Below are 24,011 nucleotides of genomic sequence, written 5' to 3' on the forward strand. Positions count from 1 at the left end.
GAGTCAAGAAAAAGAGAGGGGACATAAGTGACAAGACGCACAAAGTAGCCCAAGCAAGAGCTGAAGGCAAACAAGATGTCAGTGTTGAGGAAGATTTCAGAAGGCATGTGCAGAACCTAGGAGGAAAAGGACCCTGGGCATGGCTGACAGGCCAACCTGCGAAGACGGGAAAATCGCTGAGACCATTCCCAATTCTTGCGATCACAGAGGTCACTCCAACCTTCACGGGCAGTTCTAACGCAGACAGAGCCTAACCCACGTGAGCAGGTGGCTGGCACAGAGGTTGTCACTGCAAGGCTGAAGAGGCCCCCGACGTGGATCTGGAGGCTGTGGGGATGAAGGAAGCCGTGTGACAATGCTCCATGATAGTGCGAGGTGGCAGTCAGAGCTTCAGAGGAGGAAGCCTTACTGGATAACCACACCAGAGCAGGGGCCCTAGAGGACTGCCCACCTCCTGGACCCCAAGAAGGCTCATCCTCAGACTGACAGCTTTCCTGTAAGAGCAGAGAGTGATGGCTTTTGGAGTTCCAGTCCCAAGTTCCTTGATGACAGTTACAGAGAGTATCATTGGAGTTAAAGAAATTCAGCACAGAAGGGAGGTGCAGGGCTGGGGTGGGCAGGGCGGGTACAGGGGCTGTTGGATCCAAGGAACCCACCAGGTCTACAAGATCTCTTTAAACATTTCAAACACTATCAACTTCTCGACATTTCTTGAACGATGTGAAGGACTGTGGTAGTGGTTGTATACAGTGTGGTTGAAGTCATTTGGGTTCTCATACTGAAATGGGCTTGGGGCAAGGCCACTGGATTGAAGCAGGTGCCAATGAAGATGATTTCAAGACTACACCTACTGCAGTGATTAGCCAACAGGCCGTGGTCAACAACAAAGTTCAACTGACACTGCTCGGACACTTTAGAAGAGGTTTTATGCTTCCAGTGTAACCACACGTCCCTCCCCCTGGAGAAGCGCCACCTTTCAGGGAAGCGTTGCCGGCTGATAATGTGAGAACTTCCCCTCTCCACTCAATGTTTCCTGAGACTGAACACAACTTCACCACCGAGGAGAAGCAAAGCAATGAGCAAAACCAACAATTTTTTTTATTTTTAAATATACCTTTATTTCTCAAACTCAAAGCTTTATTTCATCAAGTTCTAACACATCGCATTGACAAGTGATTTCATCTGCATCAAGTCAGAAGGTTAGTGACCATTACCAAAGAGGACACCCCACACATTCTAGGCAATGCTAAGAAATTAATATCTCAAAGGCTACGCAAATATAGAACACAAATCTTCCGATTTAGTCTAGTGGTATCTTTTCATCTAATTTAGAAATAGCTACTTTAGGAAAATTAAATTTTTACCATAAAAAAATCAGATAGCTTGAGTTTTAAGAAAATACCACAGATCCACATTATTTAACTACTTCCTCTTTAGTGGATGGTCATTTCACCTTCCTATGCAAACACACATGAGAATCTGTACCAACTCCGACTAGCCCAGCCAAAACTCCAAGCATTTTCTTGTGCTTACACTTAAACTATTGTTTTAAAAAAGTGATAGGTAAACAAGATTTAGGCACTTGAACTCACAAAAAAGCCTCTTCTTTGCTAATTCTCACCTCAGGGGTCTCCAAATAACTCTGAAAAGGTGTCAGTTCCTTTTTGGACAACTTCTCCTCAACACCTCTCCATTGGTCCTCTGAATCTAATGGATTGGATTCGAGTATGTTCCAAAGTCAGCTGTGAAATTCTGGCCTCTGCCAATTCCGGATGCAAAGCTCACTTTGGACACTGGAAGTTTTTCAGCTTACAGGATCCAGCCAAAGAGTTCTCCCTAGGGTGGAGTCTTGGATACCCAGGAATAACGGCCCTGGGGAGCATCGAGGTTTCTTTTCACGATTGGAAAGTTAAGCTTTAATTCACTCTCTGGAAGAGGACATTTGAGCTAAGAGTGTAGCAGCATCCTAGAGCAAGGCACCAGCACCAGGAAGTTCACTAGAAAGGACTGTTCCTAAAGATAGGAAGTTGCTTTTGAGTGGCACCATTTCCCAAAGTTAACAGAAGCAGTACTGATTAAAATCCTAACCTACCATGAAGGTAAGGGCTTAGTGCTAGAGGTGAGGCTGCAAGGCAAGCAGATTCAGGCTTTAGTGATTTTGATTAATGTACCACCACAAAACACAGGTTCACACACAGCTCCCAGGGACTCAAATCCCCAGGGGAAAAACCAAACTTGAATGTCAAATCACATCTGTCTCACATATCAGGAACCAGGCATAGCCTCCTCTCTATACCTAACTCACCCTGTCTGCCAGGCTCTGCCCGGGGTGGGCTATGCCACACCCTACATGCAATCATCAGGATCTCCCAGTGGAAGGTGTTCCTGATACAGAGTTTAGTTTCCACATAGAAATTGTTGAGTGAATAGCATCTTGTTGCCAAAGATTTCAGGGTGAGCCTAAAGACCCCTCGTGTGTGCTCTCCTGCCAAGGAAAGAGCAAAAGGTGCCATTTCCATCTTGTTGCTGCTCAACCTGACTGCAAAAAGCCGGCTGGGAGAACAGGCTGCCTTCTTGCAGAAAACAGCTCAGAGTCCTGAAGCAAATGAGAAACTGCTTAAATTTAGATTAGAACTTGCACTTGAACTTTAGTGCCCTCTGCCACTGCCAAGTTTCATGTTACTCAATGCAAAAAAAAAAAAAAAAAAAAAAAGGAACTACTGGACTCCGTACAAGTTCAGGGTATCTGGTGCTTGGCTGAGCAGCATGAAAGGCAGGTTTCAGCTAGAATTTCCAGACACCTGAAATTCAAGGTTACTAGACTGTTCTGAGGCTAGCAACAGGCTCATAGGGCAGGTGGTCCAGGGATTGTGTGTTAAAATGCTGCTTTGGTCAGTATAGCTTTTTACCCTGAAGGTTCTAGAAAAACATGTCCATTGTCAAACTACAGAAATAGCTGAGCTGACTTAGAAAGGTCAGGAGAAGAGATTCTACCGAGGCAGCCATCCTGAAGAGTTGGAAATGAACTGGGGGGCTGGGAAATTCTCACATTTGTGCCTCCCTTCATTCTCAAAGGAGGACTACTGCTACATCAGAAAAAAAACAAAAGCAGAAAGATCTCGATGAACAAACTGGAAATTTAATGACTTCATAGAGTCCCTCTTACCCTGGTCCACAAAGCCTTCTAAGCAGAAGCAATACTGATTTCTGTTAGCAAGTACTGAATGTTGGTGGCTTCATGTTTCAAAGCTTTGGTTAAATACATCTGTCATTTTTGTGCAAATATGTTGCCACTTGACAGCAATGGCAGCTTTTTAAGGTCATGGGTGATCAGACAGTTTTCATTGCTGGGATCCCTCTTCATTGTCCCCCCTTTTAAAACTGGAGCAACCAGGTCCCCTCAAATATTGAGCTGAGCTTTACTCAAAGCCAATGAGTTCAAATATAACTAGGGCTCACAGGGAAACAGGAGCTGGTTCCAGTAAGAAGTGGCCTCTAGTCACCTAACGTAGCTCGGCATGGATGCCAGCTAATCAAGCCTTGGGCTTCAGTCATGTCTTTCGTTTAAGAGGACCAAGACATCACATTCCAGAAGAAAAATATTTTTGAAAAAAACGTAAACCACTCATGTTCTACTAAGAACTTCTGCATTAGGATCCCTTCCTTATTTAAGCAAGGAGAAAGCAATCACTTGGTGTTCTGGACTTTTATGGCCCCAGAAAAAACTAAAAACCAGGAGCATGGATTTAATTAAATCACCTTAGAAATCAAGCTCGCTGGCATTCTTGAAGGTCTTTGCCCTTGACACACCAACGTGATGCTTTCTAAGAGATCCCACAGGAAGTTTCCAAACACAGAATCCCTTATCTAAATCTACTGGCAAATGCAACAGTAGCCTAGAACTGTCCCATTTCCTAAGCTTGCTTTAGACTAGAGGTTAACACTGTTTTCCTTCTAAAGTGCAGAATATAAACAAGTACGGTCACACGTCCCACAACAAGGAAGATCACTCTTCATTCACTCAGTTCTTCCCCAAATACACTGGAATGATTTCAAGGAGCCTTGGGGGATTTGATGCCCACGAGGCCAAGACATAATGCTAAATCCCTACCTTCACGCACAGCATGGGACAGGTTAGATTCTAAAGTCATTCCACAGGTCACTCAGGTCTACTGAAATTCCTGAATTTATTTGCTGTCAAAAACACCCAGAGAAGGAAACCACTATTTTTGGGGTGGGGTAAGGCGGGGCGGGGGGTGAGAGAGAAAACACAAAAACCAAAAAATAGGCAAAGTACTCCAGAAAAAAAAAAAAATTAAACCAGCTTGTCATACTTGGAATGTGACCTAGATGGGTTTCCAATTAAAACATGGGAAGACCCTTCATGTCAGTTACTATAACGTCTCCAGACACAACACAATCCTCAGTCTTAGGCAGAGCAAAACAGAAGTCAGCCACAACAGAGCCGATGAAGGGAAAGAGAGTGTCATTCCGAAAGAATTCCTTAAAGAAAAAAAAAAAACCACGAACATTCATATTTCCTATTTACAATCATCACCCCCCCCACTACCACAATTCTACTTTAACATTAAGTTCCATATTTTATTTTGTTTTCAAGTTACATTTAAAGAGAAGGTCTTTTTTTTTTTTTTCCTCAGCAATATCTCACAATTCCTCAAGATAGCACAGCATCTCAACCATAAACCACTTCCAACCAGATCTCAATTCTCCAGCTATTGGCTTTGGTTTATTGATGAACAAAATTCTCAGCTCTGCTGATGGGGACTAAACAGAAGCACTTTAAGTCCCTGAAACAAAACTTAAGTCCCAAGAGCACCCTCGTGTTTACCATTTCCTGCCTGGCTAAAGGGGTTCCAAGAGGAGAGACTGTGAGCACAACTTGTCGGTTAAGTACCCAGGACCCCAGGAGAGAGAGCCCACGCGGCCTAGGCTCCAGGGAGAAGCCGCTTCACACTTCGCGTAGGCTGCCCGAGCTCTCCCGGTCTCCAGTGATTGCACAGAGAGAGCTCAAATCCCACCCCCCTTGCTCAGGACTGGGACGTGACGTGTGAGTGCATCTCTTGGAAAGATGCGGCTAGGTCACGCTTCCTATAGCAGGTTTTCCAAGGGGCACTGGAATACGGGTCCTTCTGGGTTTGGCTCATAACAGACTGCAGACCCCTTCTAACTGGGTACACGAAGAAAAAAGAAAGCAGAATCTGAGCTGAGTTCCCCTTTAAAAGCCAAACACCTACGTCTAGGAGGAGGCTCCCCTACCTGAGAGCCCCTGCCCTGTTGGGTTCCCCCGGCAGAAGCCCTCGGTCTCAAGGTTAGTTACAGGGCAGCCAGGTCGGGTAAGGCTGGCTGTAGGTCACCGGAGGATGCGCCACGTAGTAGTTGTTGAAGTTGCCGTCGCTGACGTACGGAGCTGGCTGGTAGTAGCAGGTGACGTTGGTGGCGTTGGGGATGATGTTCTGCTCCGCCAGCACGCGCAAGGCCAGGAGGGAGATGAGGTTCAGGGTCTGTCTGCGCTCGTGCCCCATGAGGCACACGGTGCTCTCGTTCACCACCCTGCGGAGGATCATGAGGTAGTCGTACTTGCTTCTCTCTTCCTCGCCGAAGTGGTTCTGCAGGTAGGTCTCCAGCTTCCGCTGCTGCTCCAGGATGTCCGGGAAGTCGATGAAGAACCTGGAGCACATGTAGCGCTCCAGGGTTTTGATTTCCTCCTGGTCGGTGGGCCGGAAGTCCCGCACGAGAAGGTTGCTGTATTTGAGCAGCCCCCCGCCTCGGATCTCCTCGGGGTTCTTGGTGGCGATCAGTCTGTTCTGCAGGTGGTCGAAGGCTTCCTCGAAGTCCCCGTACACGCTCTCCCCGATCACCGTGGGGTGGAAGTGCTCAGAGATGGGGTTGCTGGAGCAGTCGTAGAAGAACAGCAGAGAGTCCAGGATGATTTGGAAAGAGTCCACGCTGAACTCAAACTGCCGCCGGATGGAGTCGACAAACTTGAGCTCCACGTTCCGCCCGTTCTTGTTGGAGAGCGAGATGAGGCTCCAGCGGTCGGTGTCCGTGCACACCTTGACCAGCTTCTGCACGTAGGCCTCCTTCAGCGTGACCGGGCTGATCTTGAGCTTGTTCACGCCCTCCGGCAGGAAGTTGAGGAGGGAGCACAGAACCACGTCCCTGACCAGCTGAAACTCCACCTCTGTCGGAAGCGCCACGTGAAAGATCAGGTCCAGATCTTTGCAGCCCAGGCCGTTGTCTTTGACCAACACATGGCCGGCGGCGGAGCCATTCAGCCGTACGTCCTGCACTTTGATGCCCGCCTCCTCCAGCCGGCCGCGGACGGTCTGCACGATGTCCTTCAGGGTTATCTCCAGGGTTGGAAAGTTGCCTCGGCCGTGGATGGGGACGACCTCGGTCAGGACCTCATGCAGCCGGCTCACCTGCTCCCAGTTGAGCACGCTGAAGGACACGCAGTCCTTGGAGCTGCTGCTCTCCTCTGCCATCTCGGGGGACGTACTGGTCAGGGAAGCTGGAAGTGAGAGACAAGAGTTAGGATGCACTTGGACGTGGCAAAGCAGCTGGAGGGACACAGAGAAGACAGGGAAGACAGTCATTCCTCTCTGAGCAGCTCCCTGTATGATGGCAACATCCAGTGCCTGCTGATCAGTGTTGCCCTGGGGTTTAAACGTGTTAAACAAACAGAAGAGGCCTACACAGAGAAAGGACAGGAACACACACTTACTCTGCACTGGTTTAAGATAACTGGATGATTTTTGCCAAGGGTTTTGCTTTTGCTGTTGCTGTAGGGCTTGTTTGGGCTGTGTCAGGGTAGGGAGTGGAGGGTGCTGGTTTGTGGGAAGGAAAGAAAGAAAACTGACAAAACCAACCAACTAACCTCAATCCAACACTGTTCAACATGGGGCCCAGGTGTTTTGTCAGACTTCCCTGTTTTCTATGGAAGTTACCTCTCCTGCTTTTGGCTCTCTGGCTCCATCTTGAACTTGCTGATACTTAGAACACACACACTTCATTCAAGCCCAGAAAGATTTGGGTCAGCTGTGTGGTGGCACCACCCTGCCCTGCAAGGGTGCCCTACACAGGACACAGCAAACGTGCACAGAGCAGTGTGATCTCTCAAGTACACTTTGGAGACTTGTACCCTGAAGATAGCTAAGGAGAATAAAGTTGGCATTGAGAACTAAGAAAAACAGCATTCCTCACACTGTGCTTGCTAGAACCAGAGTTACTAAAGAACTTTCTACTCCACTGTACTTTCAAAAGAAATTAACCAACCCACCCTTCCTTGGGAATCCTAATATATAAAAACGAGTAACAAGGTAGGCATTATGGCACAGCGGGCTGTCACTGCTTGGGGTGCCCACATCCCTTACTGGAGTGATGGCTTGAGTTCCAGCTACTCTGCTTCTGATTCAACTTCCCGTTAATGCACCTCTGAAGCAGCAGAGGATGGCTAAGGTGCCTGGCCCCCTGCTACCCACGTGGGAGACCCAGATGAAATTTTTGGCTCCTGGCCTTGGTCTAACCCAGCCCCAGCTGTTGCAGGCATTTGGAGATGGAACCATTAGACAGAAGATATGAACATCTGTCTGTCTCATCCTCTATGTTATTCTGCCTTTCAAGCAGGTACAAATAAGAAATCATCTAAAAAACCAAACATTATCAGTGTATTTCCTACATACTAGAAAGCAACATGCCTTCACATCCCCATGGGCCAAATACCCCCTAGATGGATATAAAAGCTAAAACAAAGGGTCCCAGCGCTGTCCTGATTTCACTGTGAATGGTTTTCCCACCCCATGGGCCTTTCTGACTTGCTACACACACACAAAATCCATCCCAATGACTTGTGCAGTTTCATTGTTCAAAGCTGCTGCTTTCGAATGCGCTGCAGCGCACATTCTCCTGGGGTTCCCACATGGACTCTGGCCTTGTCTCAGCACCAGGGCCTCCCCACACCTGCTCCTCGGTGTCCAGGCACTGCTGTGCACGTGGGGCTCCCTATCACAGGGGTGGGTAAGAACACAGGACATCATGCACCCACAGCAATGAACAGCGTGGTGAGAAAAACTCAACACAAAGCCAGAAGACAGGGAATCCTTTCCGGGAGTGACCAGGAAGAGCACAGCAGGACACGCATAGGGAGAGGGGACACAGGCAACAGAGGAGCAAGGTGCGCTCCTGGCTGGCGGGAAAGCCACACAGGGCTGAGACTGGCAAGTGCCCAGTGTCCTCCTGTGCTCGCCTCGAGTCAGATCCTAGGGGCTCCCTAGGACGTAGCTGAAGGAACGTGAATCTGCTCCTAACGTGGGGTTGAGCACGTGTTCAGTGCAGGCTTTAGGACCTCAATCAGGGGGTGAGCACTCCCTTACTTTCTACAGAACACCAGTGAAGGGGAAGATAAAAGTTTTCCCTCAAACTTTTTATTTTTTATTTATTTGACAGAGTTAGACAGTAAGAGACAGAGAGAGGTCTTCCTTCCGGAGCTCCGCCAATCCGAAGCCTGGAGCCAGGTTCACCCCCGAAATGGCCACTACGGCCGGAGCTACGCTGATCCGAAGCCAGGAGCCAGGAGCTTCCTCCTGGTCTCCCATGTGAGTGCAGGGGCCCAAGCACTTGGGCCATCCTCCACTGCCTTCCCGGGCCACAGCAGAGAGCTGGCCTGGAAGAGGGGCAACCGGGACTAGAACCCAGCGCCCATATGGGATGCTGGCACCGCAGGCGGAGGATTAACCAAGTGAGCCATGGCACCGGCCCCTCCCTCAAATTTCTTTGGGCAGCATTCCAAAGTCCTCAGTTACTGAGCGCATCCTGCCTCTGTGCTCCTAAGTTATGGAGGCCAAGCAAAACCTGTGTTGAAATGCTCACGCATGTGATGGCTGGCACTCGGCTTGAAGACTGCCTGGGGGAGGAGGAGGTCTTCCTGTGCTCTTTGTACACTCGGCAGCTCTTTGTGGCCCCTTTTATGATGAGCATACAGAGTGTGTGTGCCGCAAACAATCCAATGTTGACAGAAAGCTCTGATCCTGGCCTTGCTTCGAGACGCAGTTAGACGACCTGTGATTTGGTGACATGGGTTTCTGCCAGATATGTTGGTCCTACAGAAATACAACTAGCTTAATGCTGCCCATCACCTGTTGAGCCTGGGAGACTCAGCACCCAACAGACACGAGAAATCACTCAGCAACAGACACATCGCAGTGCCATCAATATGTGGGATACAGAAACAATTCTGAGAGTCCCCAGGAAGAACCACAATAACGCTGACAGAGGAGAACCACTGTGGGAATGGCCTTTGATAAATGTAGGGTTAAAGTTGGGAATATTCCTATTGGACAACAACAGTTCTTAACGGTAGAAGAGGGGCATCAGAGACCAGGGAGAATCCAGAAGTTACGGCTTTTTCCTTTGTGGGGAAAAAAACCAACACACATATGCTTTTGGCTCTCTGTGACTTTTTTCACATATTTTAAAATCTGTACTTGTAGTAGATCCAGAGTTACAATCTGCTTTAGATGAGAATTTGTAAAGTGTATATGGGACGAAGGGTAGGTATAGACAGAAAAAAATTATGAAAATTAGGTATGATGTATCCTGACCTGGGATTCTACAAAATCACAATGACTGAAATATCATGTTATCAGCGTAAAAGGACAGAACAACGAGACAGAATTTTTAAAACCTAGAAACAAAGTCAATCACATAAGAGGATCTAGTGATAACAAAAGAGACATTTCAAAATAGTGAAGTGGAAAAGTCAGACATTTGGATAGTTATCTAAAAAAATAAGATGGATCCCTATCTCATGCTAAACTAAGATATATATATATGCTTAGATCAAAGATGTAAGGATAAAACAGTGAGATTCTAAGAGTACTAGAAAAATAGAATTTATATACAGAGTAGGTAGTCCTTTCTACATCACATAAAATGTAAGTCACAAAATCAATATATTTGACTATAGAAAAATCAAAGTACCTGGTAACACACCATAAAAAAAGAAGAAGATATAACTTGGAAAATATTGGTAATGTTAGGGAAGGTGTTCATTTTCTCAATGAAAAAGGAGCTCCTACAAATCAGAAACACCAAAACCCTAGCAGAGAAAGGTCCAGGGACATGACAAGTGACTCAGACACATTACACACTTGATGCGAGATGGACGAACAGAAACCTCGGTGTACCCGGCCACCTGTCCTAATGGCAAAGCTCAGTCGGTCTGGTTGTGTGGGGAAGATGAGCCCTCTGGTGCTGTGTGCAGGACCCTCTCTCGGGAGCATGGCACTCAAGTACGCACATGCTCCTGGTACCGGTACTTTGAGTCTTACCCCAGAGGTATACTTGCAGGTACACACAGAGACACACATTGAAGAATTATTTATAAAGCTACAAGAATCCATTACTGGAAGATGGGTAAGCGATTTGGTTGCAGAGATGCAACAGGACACAAATGCATGCAGTCATTCAAGAGAATGGCGGCTGCTCTCTCTGTAGGAGGGAGAAATGCTCATCAAGATTCATTAGTAGAAAAGCAGTGCTAAACTGGGTAAAAGCTTATGCTCAGATAAGCATATAAAACCTCTGGATGGATATAAAAGTAGTAGTCAGCCTATATCAAATAACATCCTTCTAGTTTGGGGGACAGAAAAAACAGAACTTAGTTTTGTGTCCTTTGAACATGGAACTTATACATGTATTAGTTGAAAGTAAGATCTTACGATTCATGTGCTAAAGTCTTTCCCTGATGAGCTTCTATTCATCAGCTCCATTATTTAATTTCTTCAATTCCCCTTCTTCCCCACAGCCCCATTCTAATCTCCAAGTGCTAAGGAAGTCAAATATACTGGTCTCTATGGGTGGGCAGGGGAGGGCACTGTGTTTTCTCAAGAATGTCTCATGGTCAAGTTTCTATGTATCCACTCTTAAAAGATGCTGGTTGGTTGTTTAAAAATCTACTCTCTCGAAATAATATAAAACCATCTCATCTTGTCCCATTATGTTTATTAGCCAACATGTTTTCTGCCCTTTCACAGAATTGATATTTCTCACTTCAAACATAAGATAGCAACCCTCCTGGTACTGTGGATTACTGGCTACAGCAGTAAGAACTTTAATAAGCAAAATAAACACTTCTTAAGGAATCCAAAACTCATGCAGTTGGAAACCTCCATGTCAACTTCTTCTCATACAAACAAGGGTACTTCAAAAAGTTTCACGGAAATTGAATTAGAAGGTAAGTTTAGGGGCCAGCGCTGTGGTGTAGTAGGCTAAGCCTCCACCTGCAGTGCTAGCATCCTATCTCGGTGCTGGTTCTAGTCCCGGCTACTCCTCTTCTTACACAGCTCTCTGCTTATGGCCTGGGAAAGCAGTAGAAAATGGCCCAAGTCCTTGGGCCCCTGAACCTACATGAGAGACCAGGAAGAAGCTCCTGGCTTTAGATTGGAGTGATGCTGCATCCATACGGGTGCCGGGTTGAGACCCAGCTGCTTCATTTGTGATCCAGCTGCCTGCTGGGTGTCTGGGAGAGCAGTGGAGGATGGCCTGAGTGCTTGGGCTGCTGCACCCATGTGGAAGACTCAGAGGGTCTAGCTTCAGCCTGGCCCAGTCCAGCCATTCTGGCCATTTGGGGAGTGAACAAGTGGATGGAAGCTCGTTCGTCCTCTCTCTCTCTCTCTCTCTCTCCCCCCCCCCTCCTCTTCCTCCTCTTTATCTCTACCTTTCAAATAAGTAGAAAAATAAATTTCCTTTTAAAAAAAGTTGTTTATTTTGCTGCAAAAATGTTTTGACATCCATAGTCTTTGTTTTTGTTTTTGTTTTTTTCCACAGCATAGATTTTCCCTGAACTTTTTGGAGATCTTTTGTATGAATGGATTTCAAGATTTTTTCAATTCTTGGAGGAGAAATCTGCATCAAAGCAGAGTGTGAGACATGACAAATGCCAAGTCCATGGTATGGTTTCTCGTTCTCCCAATCTGCCATCATTTGGATAAAGAGGAGTTCAACTCCCTGAAGATACACATTCAGGCTTGGCTCACATGAAGTGCTCAACTCAAAGAGCTAAAAGAAAGTCAAGCGCCTCTTAGAAAGGAGTTCCTCAGGGGCCGGCACTGCGGCACGGTGGGTGGAGCCGCGGCTTGTGACACCAGCATCCCACATCAGAGCACTGATCTGAGACTACTTGGGGAGTGAACCTGGGACAGAAGATGTTTGTCTCCTTCTCTGTCCCTGCCTTTTAAATTAATAAATCTTACACACACACACACACACGAGTTCATTTTCCCTCATTCATCCACACAATTTTCACATATCAAAAGCTCATTTTCAAATTATTTACACGAACACTAATATTACCAGAAAAGAATCCAAGTGAGAGGCCCTCATTGCTTAGATCACACACCAGAGCTTTGCTTAACAGTGTTAAATTAACCACTTTAAATCAACACTGATGGAATCCCCACAGAAAAGAATCACATGGAGCACACATTCCTAACTCGTGAAAGGCCTGGTGACAGGCAAATTCTAGCTGGCAGCATTCAAAAAATAGTGGCGAGGAAACAAATTGATCTGAAGCTCGTGTTTGGTTTCCCTGCCGCTGGCTGGGAAGCACAGCCCTGCATTTGGGACAGGTGAGAATAACTGTCACTGATTTGAAAATCCAGGCACCTTTGGCTAAGTCAGGAGGAGCACCTGCCTACCCAGGTCAAGCCACTACGTGATCTTCTCAAAGGTTTAATTGCTGAAGAAGTCTCCTGGGGATTCTTGAACACTCTTTTCTCTGTCACCTGGCTGCAGCAGGAGGTAGACTACACACTTTGGAAGAAAGCAGGTCTCCAGAGAAGGCAGCAAAAGCAGAGAGGAAAAGACAAGCCAGGCCTGAAGATTAAACCAAGCCTAAGGACAAAGTCAATGTCAAACGTACGTTAAGATTTCCTACCAGCTGGGATAGAGCTGCACAGAGCAGGTTGATTGGAAAACCCGTGTTTGAACCCTAATAGGAAGAAGAGACTCTCTCTAGCCTGCTATGCAGCTTATCTAGCTCCCTGGACTACTCAGCTCCACAGACAGGGGACAGAGGCTGTGGCAGCAGCAGGGGCAGATGCACAAACTGGAGATCAGAATACTAAGAGCATTCGTCATTCTCGCATGCAGGTCTTAGGTCAAATCAACACTGACTCCTCCTCTGTGAGGCAATGGTGATGGCTCAAGAGGTTGGGTCCCTGCCGCTGCGTGGGAGATCTGGATGCAGTTTCCAACTCCTGGCTTTGGTCTACCCAGTCCCCCTGGGAGCTCTCCCTCCCCCACTCTGTGTGTGGAGAGGTGCTTCTTTCTGTGTGTTTCTGTATCTCTCTAGGTCTCTGCTTTTCAAAAGAAACAAAAAATAAACACAAATGAATACAATTCTTTGGGGACAAAATTTCCTTTCACTGCTTTGGATGTTACCTCAAAAAACATGGGCCTTCCTACTAAAACTTTCCAGTCCAGGGTCAAAGTGCCAGCTACGGGCAGTAGACTAAGCCTGGTCCCAGGCTGTGCATCCATGGAACAAAGACACCTGTCACCCCTGGCGGCAGCCGAGAGGGGCCCCCTATGCCTGCAGGTCTTCCCACACACCTTCCACACAAGCTTGGTGTGTGCCACCTCACACCGACTGCCACACAGTCCTCACAAGCACCCTGAGGACGCTACAACTGCCCCTTTCCCACAGGTTCAGGAATAAGGTTCAGACAGGATCAAGTGCATCGACCCCAAGTCCTCAAGCCCAGAGCCAGCACCCTAAGTCTTGGAGCTGGTGACTCCTTCCACCCAGTGAGATAGGTATGGAGGATGGCAAACAAATGACACAAACCCACGCGTGCCCTGGAATGCCCGGACCTCGCTGCTCCTGGAGTGATCTTTTCTAAAACAGAGCTGTCATTGGTGGTACCCAAAATAAGAGAAAAGCAACCTTCTGCTGTCTATAAAACTACTGCCCCTTGCTTCCACCACACACACCAAAGACAGCCTGGTGACAGTCACCCTTCAATGCCTACTTCTGTGCAAATCCTAGGTAAGCGAAAGATGCCAATGGGGCTTGCAGGCACCCTCAGGGAGACACGGGGAAAATGCACCCGCGATGCTGCGTGCAATTCCTGCTCCTTAAGGAGGCTGCGCACCAGGGTTTCGTAACATAAACAGCTAGTCCTGCCCACATCCTTGTCCCACAGGGTTCATGCTAGCACAGATGGCGTTAGGCTGAGCCCTCCCAAGGCTTTGAGCATGGTAGCATCCATGGTCACGGCCAGGGGAGGCCTACTGTCCCACCATGAGCTGTGACAGCCCGTGTCCCAAACACCCAGGGGCTCTACCTGGAACAACCGCTTCGTTCCTACAAACACTAAGGGGAGTGGGGTACCATGATGACCCCTTTGCAGATGAGGAAACCTGGGAATGGGAAAAAGACAAACAGAGGACTGGCCAATTGGAAGTTGTCCAAGGACACACGGTCAGTGCGGGGATGGCGTCCCAGAGGCTTGCTGGGAGGCACATGGCTTTGGTGTCTGTGTTGGGTGGGAGAAGGCTCTGAAGGAAAGCTGGCTGCTCAGGTAGTCCTCTCAAGGAGGTGGCAAGCAGCAGAAGGAAGAGGGGGATGGGGGTGGAGATGTTTAATGAGAGGATCCCGGGAAGGGCTCAATGGGCTAAAGCCACAGAGTGTGGTAAGTCAGACAGCACCAGCAGATGCCGAAGTCTCCAATGGCTGTCCCCACCCAAGTTCCCTCTCAAAGCCATTACGGATTTTACTGTCATGCCACTGCTGTGAAGGAGCAATGGCTGGGAGGTGCAGGCCCAGGATCCCACCTTCCGAGGGAGCCCACGGTGCTGGCTGGCTCACCTGGCTGCGGGGATTCCAGAGACAGCAGGTCTAGAAAGGAGAGCGCCCAGGAGTGCAAGGAGCCGGGAGAGTCAGCGAGCCGAGCAAGCCTTACGGGAAAGCAGCGACGGCACAGGAGGAAGATGTTTAGGAATGGGCTGATCCTAATCAGGAAAACCAAGACAGCTGCCTGGCTGGGCTTGGGCTGGGAGATCAGCAGTGTCGATCTGCTGACAAAGCCACAGCGCAGGACGCTCTACAGAGAGCAGGGCAACCTTCTTGGCTCAGAGAAGCCATAACCTGACGGCAGATACCGAGGGACGGTGGGGACACCTGCACAGGTGACCAGCCCAGGAAGCAGAGCCGGAGCAAAACAGAAAACAGAAATGGCCTGTGACTGACAGCTGGACTTGCAAATGCTGAACTGGAGACTGAACACCTGTTACTTTCTCCACCTGCATGGAGTTTGACCCTCAAGACTCTTTCGGCCACAAGAGAAGGGCCGGGCGCTGTGAATGACCATGGGCACGGGCCCCACTGCTTGACAGAGGCGGCAGCAGATAAGGGAGCAGACACAGGAAAGCCAGGGTCGATGTAGACTAGACCTGCTCAAGAGAAAGCCTCCCTCCACTCCTTGAACGCCTTGGAGGGTGAAGGCCAGAAGTTATCTAGGACCTGGGGGCAGCCTGAGGAAGCTTTTTGTCCTCACCAGGCCTGGGATCCAACAACAAGGAGAGGGCCACACTCTGGAGACTCCTCCACGCCTCCCCCTCACCCCACCACACATTCAAAAGTTACAGATAACAGAGGCACACACGTGTGTTTCATGTACACCAAGTTAGAGCTTAGATTAGTAGACGGCCCAAGGTAACAGAACCAGACAAAATGATTTTGTTTTCTCCCAAGAAGTTATTTTTACATTGGCCCACTCAAATACCCACAACACGTTCTGCCTCCACTCACAGAGTTCTGCCTTCCACGCCAGAGTTGTAAACCACCTCTAAGTCAGGGCACACGCGCACACACACACACACACACACACACACACCCAAGATGGCCTTTTCTCACGCTCAGCTTGGTCACATGCAGCTGGAGGTATCAGTGATTTTTCTCAGGGTTGTCAACAGCCTCCCAGCCACATAACAACTGCTGTTGACTAGACTCAAAAAATTTGGTTAGATTCCCACGGCAGAGTTCTGGACGGAAACCGAGGTGAGCCACAGAACAGAGCGGGGTGGCCCTCGCTGTGCTCCAGGCTCTCAGGGTCACAGGAGGGGGATTCCCGAGCTCTCACTTGCCACTAAGGCCCACGAGCAGTCTGAATGGTTATCAGTGACCGGGCTCTAGCCACACACGCCTGCCCGCCTGATGACGATGACAACTCCCAACAGAAAGCTCTTTCCCACCTTGCAAAATAGGATGTCTGGGCAAGTGTGGGCGGAGAGATAAGGCTGGGAGAACTAACACTGCGGTTGCAAAACCAGCCCCAAACCAGAATCAAAACACTGGCCAGCTATTACCGCAGGCAAGTGCAAGTGCTGAAAGAATACCCTGGAGCGGCTGCAAATGCCCGTACCAACATGATCGCAACCAGACAGCTTCCAGTGGACACTGAGCATAAAGCGCCGATTTTCTTCCCCAACATTTCAGCCTTCAGTGTGAGACACACACACTGGAAAGCCTGGCCCCCAATCCAATGCTTCTCTCCAGATCAGCGATGCCACTGGTCTGAACTTACTTAAAGACTTTCCCAAACAGAGCCAGCCCTTCTGTTTTAGAGACAGACGAGAGGGAGGAGAATGGGATATTGCTGGAGCCGCAGGGTTTAAGAGCTAAGAGCCAGCAGAGTTCAAAGGTTTCATCCACAGGCTACCTGGCCATCTAACTCTCAGGCTTAGAGCCTCAGACGGTGGCCAGTTGTCCCCAAGTAAGACTGCAGCTGGCTAACAGTCCTGTCTAGTCACGGCAGCATCCCTGGGCCTTATCAGGAAAGGGACAAACAACTCCTCGGTTACTCAAAGGCAGCATTTATCACGGTTTGACACATGGACACACCCGAGTCACAAGCACCCAATTGTGAGCTGACCTCAATTCCAGTGCAGACGCCACTTCCGCAGGCAGTTTCACGGGGTTTGTGTTTTGCTTGAGGGTTAACAATCACGCAGCAGCAGCAGTCCTGACCTCCAGGTTCTCCGGCATGGAAGTGGCCCGAGGGGCTGAGGGGCTCAGAGGTCCCGCGGACAACATTAAAATAAGGCTAATAGAAATTTGGGTGGGTGGTGTTAACAGGAAGGAGCAAACCACGCGGTGATACCTATTTCCACACCAACTATACCCAAGGTGGTCAAACCACTTTGTCTTTGGCGTTCAAACATGTGGAGGCACTGGTCATGCGTGCACTTCCTGATGATGACTGCAAATGAGCATTTACCAAGCAATTAGTGTGTTCCTGTCACTAGGTCTCTCCTAAGTACCTGTCACTTGAAAGTCACTTCCTTTTGCATTTCCATTCAAATGTTAAGCGTTGATGAAATGTAACTGTTTGGCGTCCTAGGTTCCCTGCCAGTCTCAGAAAATTTTACCCACACTCCTTTGAAGCTACATTCCTTATAGCTATCCTTTAAAAAACTAACAAAGCAACAGAAGAAGCACCAGATCAGGAATCAAACATGCTGTAGTTTGGTGTCCAGTCTGACTCACAGGGCAGATGAGTATCAGTAAGTCAGCAACAGTGGCCCAACTTTCTGGCAGTCTTTCACCTATCTGTGTGCTGCCTCCATTCCGAGCACTGTTCTAGGAGCTCATGATACAGCAGCAAGTCAGAAACAAAGATCCCTGCCCGTGGAAGGCTTGCATCGGCTCATTCTCTCTTCCCAGGACTCAGGGCTGTGGAATTCTTGACTTCCACATACACATGTGGAATCAGAATTTGAGACTAAAATGTTTTTATACCATCTAGACCTTGGCTGCCAATATGATAGCCATGAGCCTTGAAATGCAGCAGGTTCAAATAAGTGCAGGGGCTGGCGCTGTGGCGTAGCAGGTAAAGCCACTGCCTGTAGTGCTGGCATCCCATATGGGCACCGGTTCAAGTCCCAGCTGCTCCACTTCCAATCCAGCACTCTGCTATGGCCTGGGAAAGCAGTGAAAGATGGCCCAAGCCCTTCTCCCTCTGCACCCACATGGAAGACCCAGAAGAAGCTCCTGGCTTCAGATCGGTGCAACTCCGGTCGTTACAGCCATCTGGGGAGTGAACCAGCAGATGGAAGACACCTCTCTTTCTCTCTCTCTCTGTAACTCTGCCTTTCAAATAAATAAATCTTAAAAAAAAAAAAAAACAAATAAGTGTAAAATACACACTAGATTTCAAAGACTTGGTATGAAAAAATAGAAAATAGCTCATTTATATTTTTATATTCAAATCACAGTATTTGATATGGTAAACAGACCCAGTAAGATGAATTCCACAACTACTGGAAGGTTCACTGTGCTTCTCCTGTTTCTATTGGTCTAGGCGATTGCCCTTATTACAATGAAGACAGCGAAGCTTGAAGAGCCAAGAGTTCCGCCAGGACCAGAACCCAGGTCTCCCCACAACTGAAGGCAGCCAGCCGACAAGGCAGCGAGGTGGGGGAATAAAGACTACAAAGGGCCTGGGCAGGGGAGAAGCAGCCGTTACGTGGTGTGAGGTTCCCAGCACACGGAACCAGAGCTAGTTCCTAGCTGAGCAACCCTGGCAAGCAGCCAGACACAGCGCAGGTGCTCAGCTGGCAACGCCTTTCACCTCCACCCTTGGATCAGCACACTTCCAAAAAGTGACTCCATGTGATTGACAGAATAATGTAACACCCCCAGCACCAGGCAGCTGCCGGAGACCTAAACGCTCATCTTGGACTCTGGCAAGCAGAGGGCAGGGATCAACAGAGTGTGTGTGGGTGAGGGGTAGGCAGCCGGGCTAGGTGGAGTGTTGCCTTCTCTCCTATCCTTGTAAGGGCTAAGCAAGTGGAGAGGGCAGGGTTCATGCGTCACTCTCTCCTCAATAAGTTCTTATGGAGGAGGTGCTCAACACAGACACAGGTAAGGAACTTTTTGTGCTCATCTCATGGAAGACAAAAACCAGAAAATCAGGTGCCAGGCACAACGGTACAGAAGTAGTACTGCAGAGGAGAGGCAAGGGGACAGGAGCCATGGCTTCAGAAGCCTGTGCGAAGGGCCCAAAGCTGACCCCCATCACGTCTGGGGAGGAAGGGGGAGTGGGTACTCTGCAGCTAGGGAGGGCAGGCACAAGACGGGACAAGGGAGGTCAAGACAAGAGTGAGAAAGGAGGCTCTGTGTTATGAGGAAGGGCAGCCCCCTTGAGTGGCTGCAGAGGGTCCTGGGAGCCTGGGACAGTGGAACTGGCCAGAGGCAGAGAGATGTGCTGGGCCAGTGCTCTCAGCAGGCAGCTGTCCACAGGCCCCTAAACCAGGTCAGTGATGACAGTGGGAAACCAAATATAAAAGAGAGAAAGCATCAGCAGAACGAGCAACTGAGTGAACGTGGAGAGAGACAGAAAGGCTGAGCGAGCCCTGGGCGGCTGGGGGCGGGACAGCCCGGGGAGGCTTCAGGAGCCTCAGCTGTTGGCCAATTAGCAGGTCTCGGCCCTGGGCGCCAGACCTATACCCCTGAGGCCTCCAGAAAACCAAGACCCAGAAACTGCCCTGCACTTTAGGCTGGGGGCTTTGGGTCCAAAAAGGTTCCCTCCCATGCCTCGGCCCACCAGGAAGACGCCCACCAAAAGCACGCCTCCTACTCCGACAAGGAATGGCAGGGGCGCGCCCACAATCCACACGACGACACGGGCAGGCTGGGGTTCTCAGCAAGCATGGACTTCCCCACTGCCCCTGACCTGCAGCTCACTAACGAGGGCAAACCGAGCAGCTCCAGGGCAGGATTGAAGTCAACCCAGCTCCTCTCTCGCACAGCGGCCCGCGGAGGCTTCCGCAGGCCCTCACATACCATTGCCTTGGCCTCCACTGCACCTGGCACAAAGCGCTGCCTAGGAAGCACTTAACCACTTACTGCCTCCAGCGCTGCGACCCAAGAGGAAACGCTGCACACTCGAGTGACCAAGCCTCCAAAGGCTCTGCGGCTGAAAAACATCCCACGCGGGGGGTTGCTTAACAGCAGCAGTTATTTCTTCATATTGGTTCTTTCCTGTTGTTCCAAGAAGCTCCCCAAGCTCCGCAAACAGTTTTAGAACAGGCTACGGGGCCAGCTGCACACGATCTATTCATTGGAAACAATTCACAAGGCTCCCATACAGAGTTGGGCTATGTAATGACAATTCTCCCTCCAAGTCATATACATTCCAAACACAAGCTTATTTATCATGCAGGCAACGAAAGGGTTAAAAGAAAAGTTAGAGCACTCTTCAGTCCCGGAAATATCATAAGATTATCAGCACTGTTGATGTGCCCAAGTGGCTTTACAGATGGGAACATTTCTCTGAATTACAAAGGTGCCCTGCTTCATCGTAATACGACTGATGACAATTCAGTGTGCCACAGCCAAAGCACCAAGACCGCAGAAGACATTATTCTGTGCTGCCCTGCTGACTTCAGTGACAACATAACAAAGCAACAGACTTTATCTAGCCACACTCACGGTTTTTCCGAAGTGACACTTTAGACTCTGTATGGCTCCTTGTTAACCACAAAACTAACACTCTCTCTCTCACACACACACACACACACACACACGAGCGATACAACTGCAAGTCAGGTGCAACACCACGAAACCCAAACACAACAACACAAGTTTAATTTAACTCGGGGAACTAGGCCTCGGCTGCCTCATCCTCCCGCAGTGATGAACAAGGTTCAGCACATCCATTCAGAACTCCTGGGTCGTCCTCCTTCTCCGGCTGACTCCGTGAATACAACGCATCCAAGATGAAAAGGGAGGACCCCGGTACTACCTACTGAAGCAGGAAGAAAAGAAATTAAAATAGTTTTCTCATTGTGTCTCAAGTGTGTCCAGTGAATAGTAAGAATAAGGGCACGATGGTGCACTTTTAAATTATCTTTGTTGCCAGGCTGTTCCTTGGACTTTCAGAAGCATGAGGAATTCTCTGTTCTGATGGGTTGTGCAGGATGTACATGGTCTGCCCTGACCTTGAACACAGGGCAGGATGGCTAAATATGTGCACTGTTGGGAGATAGGGCTGGGCGGGGGAGGCAGGGACTCAGGATAAGGTGACTCCTGTGGTAGCAGGACAGCTGGAGAAACTAAGCAGGGAGAGCTGGTGCTCAATCAATAACATTCATTCTGTAACACACACACAAAACAAGTAAACAAACAAAAACCCAGCCAGGCCCTTTCCTTCAGAGGTGCATGAATTTAATCTCTGGATACAAGGCTACTATTGTGGAACAAACTCCTCGTTAGGAAGAGCATGGCTGTTAGTTCTGTGTGCACACACCAAATGACTTATGAAATTAGGGACCTTCCTTTGGTAACTTAGATGCCTCCTGATAGACTTTTTTTTTTTTTTTAACTGTGGTCTTCTGGGGACACCTCCTGCAGCTCCCTGAATAATTACACACAATATACCAAAATCTTCTCTCCAAAAACTGCTAAGACAGGAGCAGGTGTATACTCCAACAGACAAGGTTTCAGGGACCTGAAGTACACGAAGCTTCACCCCAGAGATCATGTTTTGCTTTTTTTTTTCATTTGCAAAGCAAGAATGTCAAAGGACAGAACCACCACTGCCCCAGCCCAGACTGCCTGCCTCCCTGCCAGCAACAGAAAAGTCAGCATTTTAGTCCCCACCCTGCCCCCCCACAACTGCAGGGTCTACGGGGCGGGGTCCAAGTCCCAAGTCGGGCTGGAAGACACGGGGCAGTTCTTGGTAAGCTCCTCCACCAGCTCACGGTGCCTGGCTGCCTGCCTGCCTGGCTTGCTTCCTTGCCAAGTTACTCACGTTGAAAGGTCGGTGCAGCCAACAATGGCCACCCTCATCCTCCCAGGAGGACAGCCAGCATTTAATAATCTGAGCTTTCCGTCCTGGGGTGCTTCAGGACTCCAACCCCTACCCACCATCCTGAATGCCAAGTGGTTACAATACAAATGCTTACACACATAGTCTTTATGGAAATGGGCTGCAAGTGCGCTTCCAGCACTTCCTCGTACTCTTGTCATACAAGCTACAAGCCTTTTTTTTTTTTTTTTTTTTTTTTTTTTGAAAGCAGATCCGCACTTAAAGAGCTGGTCGGAGCCTGCAGAAGCTTCTCTCTCTGGGCACACGGGGAGCCGTCCCTCTCGGTCCGGCTCAGCCCCAACAGCCGGCGCCACGGACGACCGGCGCGTTTCTCCAGGAAGCCTCGCTCACTCCGAGGAGGCGCGCTCGGGTCTCCTCGCTGGCGCTCGCGGCCTCAAGGCGGACACCTGGACTCCGCAGGTTCGTCGCTCTCCTTCGCGTCCCGAGATCTCAGCGCCAGGAGCCCGGGACCGGGACACCACGCGGGGCCCACGCGCCTGGAGGCCAGCCGCTGCGCCGCTATCCAAGTCCGCAAGACCCGTCGGGGCTTCCCGCCCACGCGGTAAGCAAGTTTGGTTTCCCAAAGGGGTAAGAATCGGGTCCCGCAGACGCTTTCCGAGAGACACGCGCGCACGAGCCCCTCGCTCGGCTCCTGGGCTGCCCTCGGTGTGTCCACGGCGGACAGCGAGTCCACCGACAGTCAAGGCTGTCCCGCCCCTCTCCGTACAGCCCAGACCCTGGCTCTGCGCCCAGGCAGCGCCCCGCCCCTGCCCGCAACTTGCAAGCCTCGGACCGCTCCGTCTCCAAGTGCGCCCGGCGGAACCGCCGCGTTCGAATTCGCGCTCGGCCCGCCAGAGCCCGCGGGAGCGTAGGGGCGAGCCCGAGACCGCCAGCAAGGCCAGTGCGGTGGGGCCTCCGAGCGGGCCCGGAGCGGGCCCGGAGGCGCTCTCGGCGCACTCCCGGCCTCCCTGCCTGCGCCTGCCCCGCGGGACGCGCCGAGCAGGAACTCGCTCCACTTTGCCAAGCCCCGGCCGCAGTCTCCGGAAAGTTGTAGCCTTCTTTCTCTCTCCGGGCGGGCGGCCGAATCGTGGAGGGAGCAGGAGGCGAAGGCAGCCCAGGACTGGGGCACCTGTCCGCGCCTCCACTTCGGTCCCCGCTCCCCGCACCTGGCTCGACCAGGACGGGCGCACCGCTCGCTAGGGGCGGACCCCCGAGGGCCGAGCGTGCGGTTCGCCCCGGCCGCCGCGGCACCCGCGCACCTTTGGAGGAGGGGGGTCGGGGACTCACCTGGGCGGTGGAAGAGGCGGCGACAGAGGCAGGTCCTTGGCGTGGGCAGCCCCCAGCAGGAGCGGCGCGGTCACTGCAGCCCCCAGGCAACGGCACCGAGTGAGCCGTCCAGCCGCCGCCCCCTCCGTTCTTATACGGCCTGGCCACGCCCCCGCCCGCCGCCGCGGCCGCCGGGCCCCCGCCTCTAAGCCTGCCCTCCTGGGGGAGCCAGGGGCGGGGCGGGGCCGGCGCAGGCCCTCGGGAGGAGTCGGCCGGCGCGCTGACGGCGGGGGCGGGGCCGGCGCTGCCCTCTGATTGGCCGCTCGGGTGAATGGTTGCCGAGAGACGAGTAAATCTTCTGCGGCGGGGAGGGGCGGGGCGCGGCGCGGCAGCCTTGCGCAGGCGCAATAGAGAGGGGCTGTGTCTGCACCCCTGACTTCGGCGTTTGCCGGGACGGCTCTCTCCTTTCTGCCCTTCCCCTCGCAGGGTAACTCGACCCCCCCCCCCCAACAAGCTTCTCCCGCCTCCAGTCCGGTCCCTTGCAGCCTGCCTCTCTTACGTTTCTCCGGGGCTTTTCGCACTGGTCCCCCTTCCTCCAGCAGCGGACCATGAGGTGCCCATGCCTGCATCCGGCGCTGTGCGTGAAGTTGGAAGAAGTGTGGCTTGAGGGCCCTGGGAACCTTTGGGATTGCGCAAGCCCCGCTTGGCTGGGGCTGGGGCTGGGGTGGGGGTGGAGGCGTGGTCACGGGGGCGCGGTGGGTGAGCAGGCTGCAGGGCCCACCTGTGGGCAGTTACTGGGCTTGAGGGCCTGGGGAAGCCGCGGCCAGCCCCGCACCCGGAACGCCTCGGGGC

General features: G+C 50.7%; 1 protein-coding gene across 1 annotated transcript; it reads right to left on the reverse strand.

Annotated features, from left to right (window-relative positions):
- Nucleotides 1-1,092: 1,092 nt before the first annotated feature.
- On the reverse strand, nt 1,093-23,438 carry TENT5C (terminal nucleotidyltransferase 5C). Its single transcript, XM_008264592.4, has 2 exons — nt 23,181-23,438; nt 1,093-6,532 (listed from the first exon to the last, which is right to left on the reverse strand). Exon 2 carries the CDS (start codon nt 6,504-6,506, stop codon nt 5,331-5,333), a length of 1,176 nt encoding a protein of 391 aa, XP_008262814.1. The 5' UTR covers nt 6,507-6,532; nt 23,181-23,438; the 3' UTR covers nt 1,093-5,330.
- Between the last annotated feature and the right edge of the window lie 573 nt (nt 23,439-24,011).

This window comes from Oryctolagus cuniculus, chromosome 7, assembly GCF_964237555.1.
Source record: "Oryctolagus cuniculus chromosome 7, mOryCun1.1, whole genome shotgun sequence".
NCBI lineage: Eukaryota > Metazoa > Chordata > Mammalia > Lagomorpha > Leporidae > Oryctolagus > Oryctolagus cuniculus.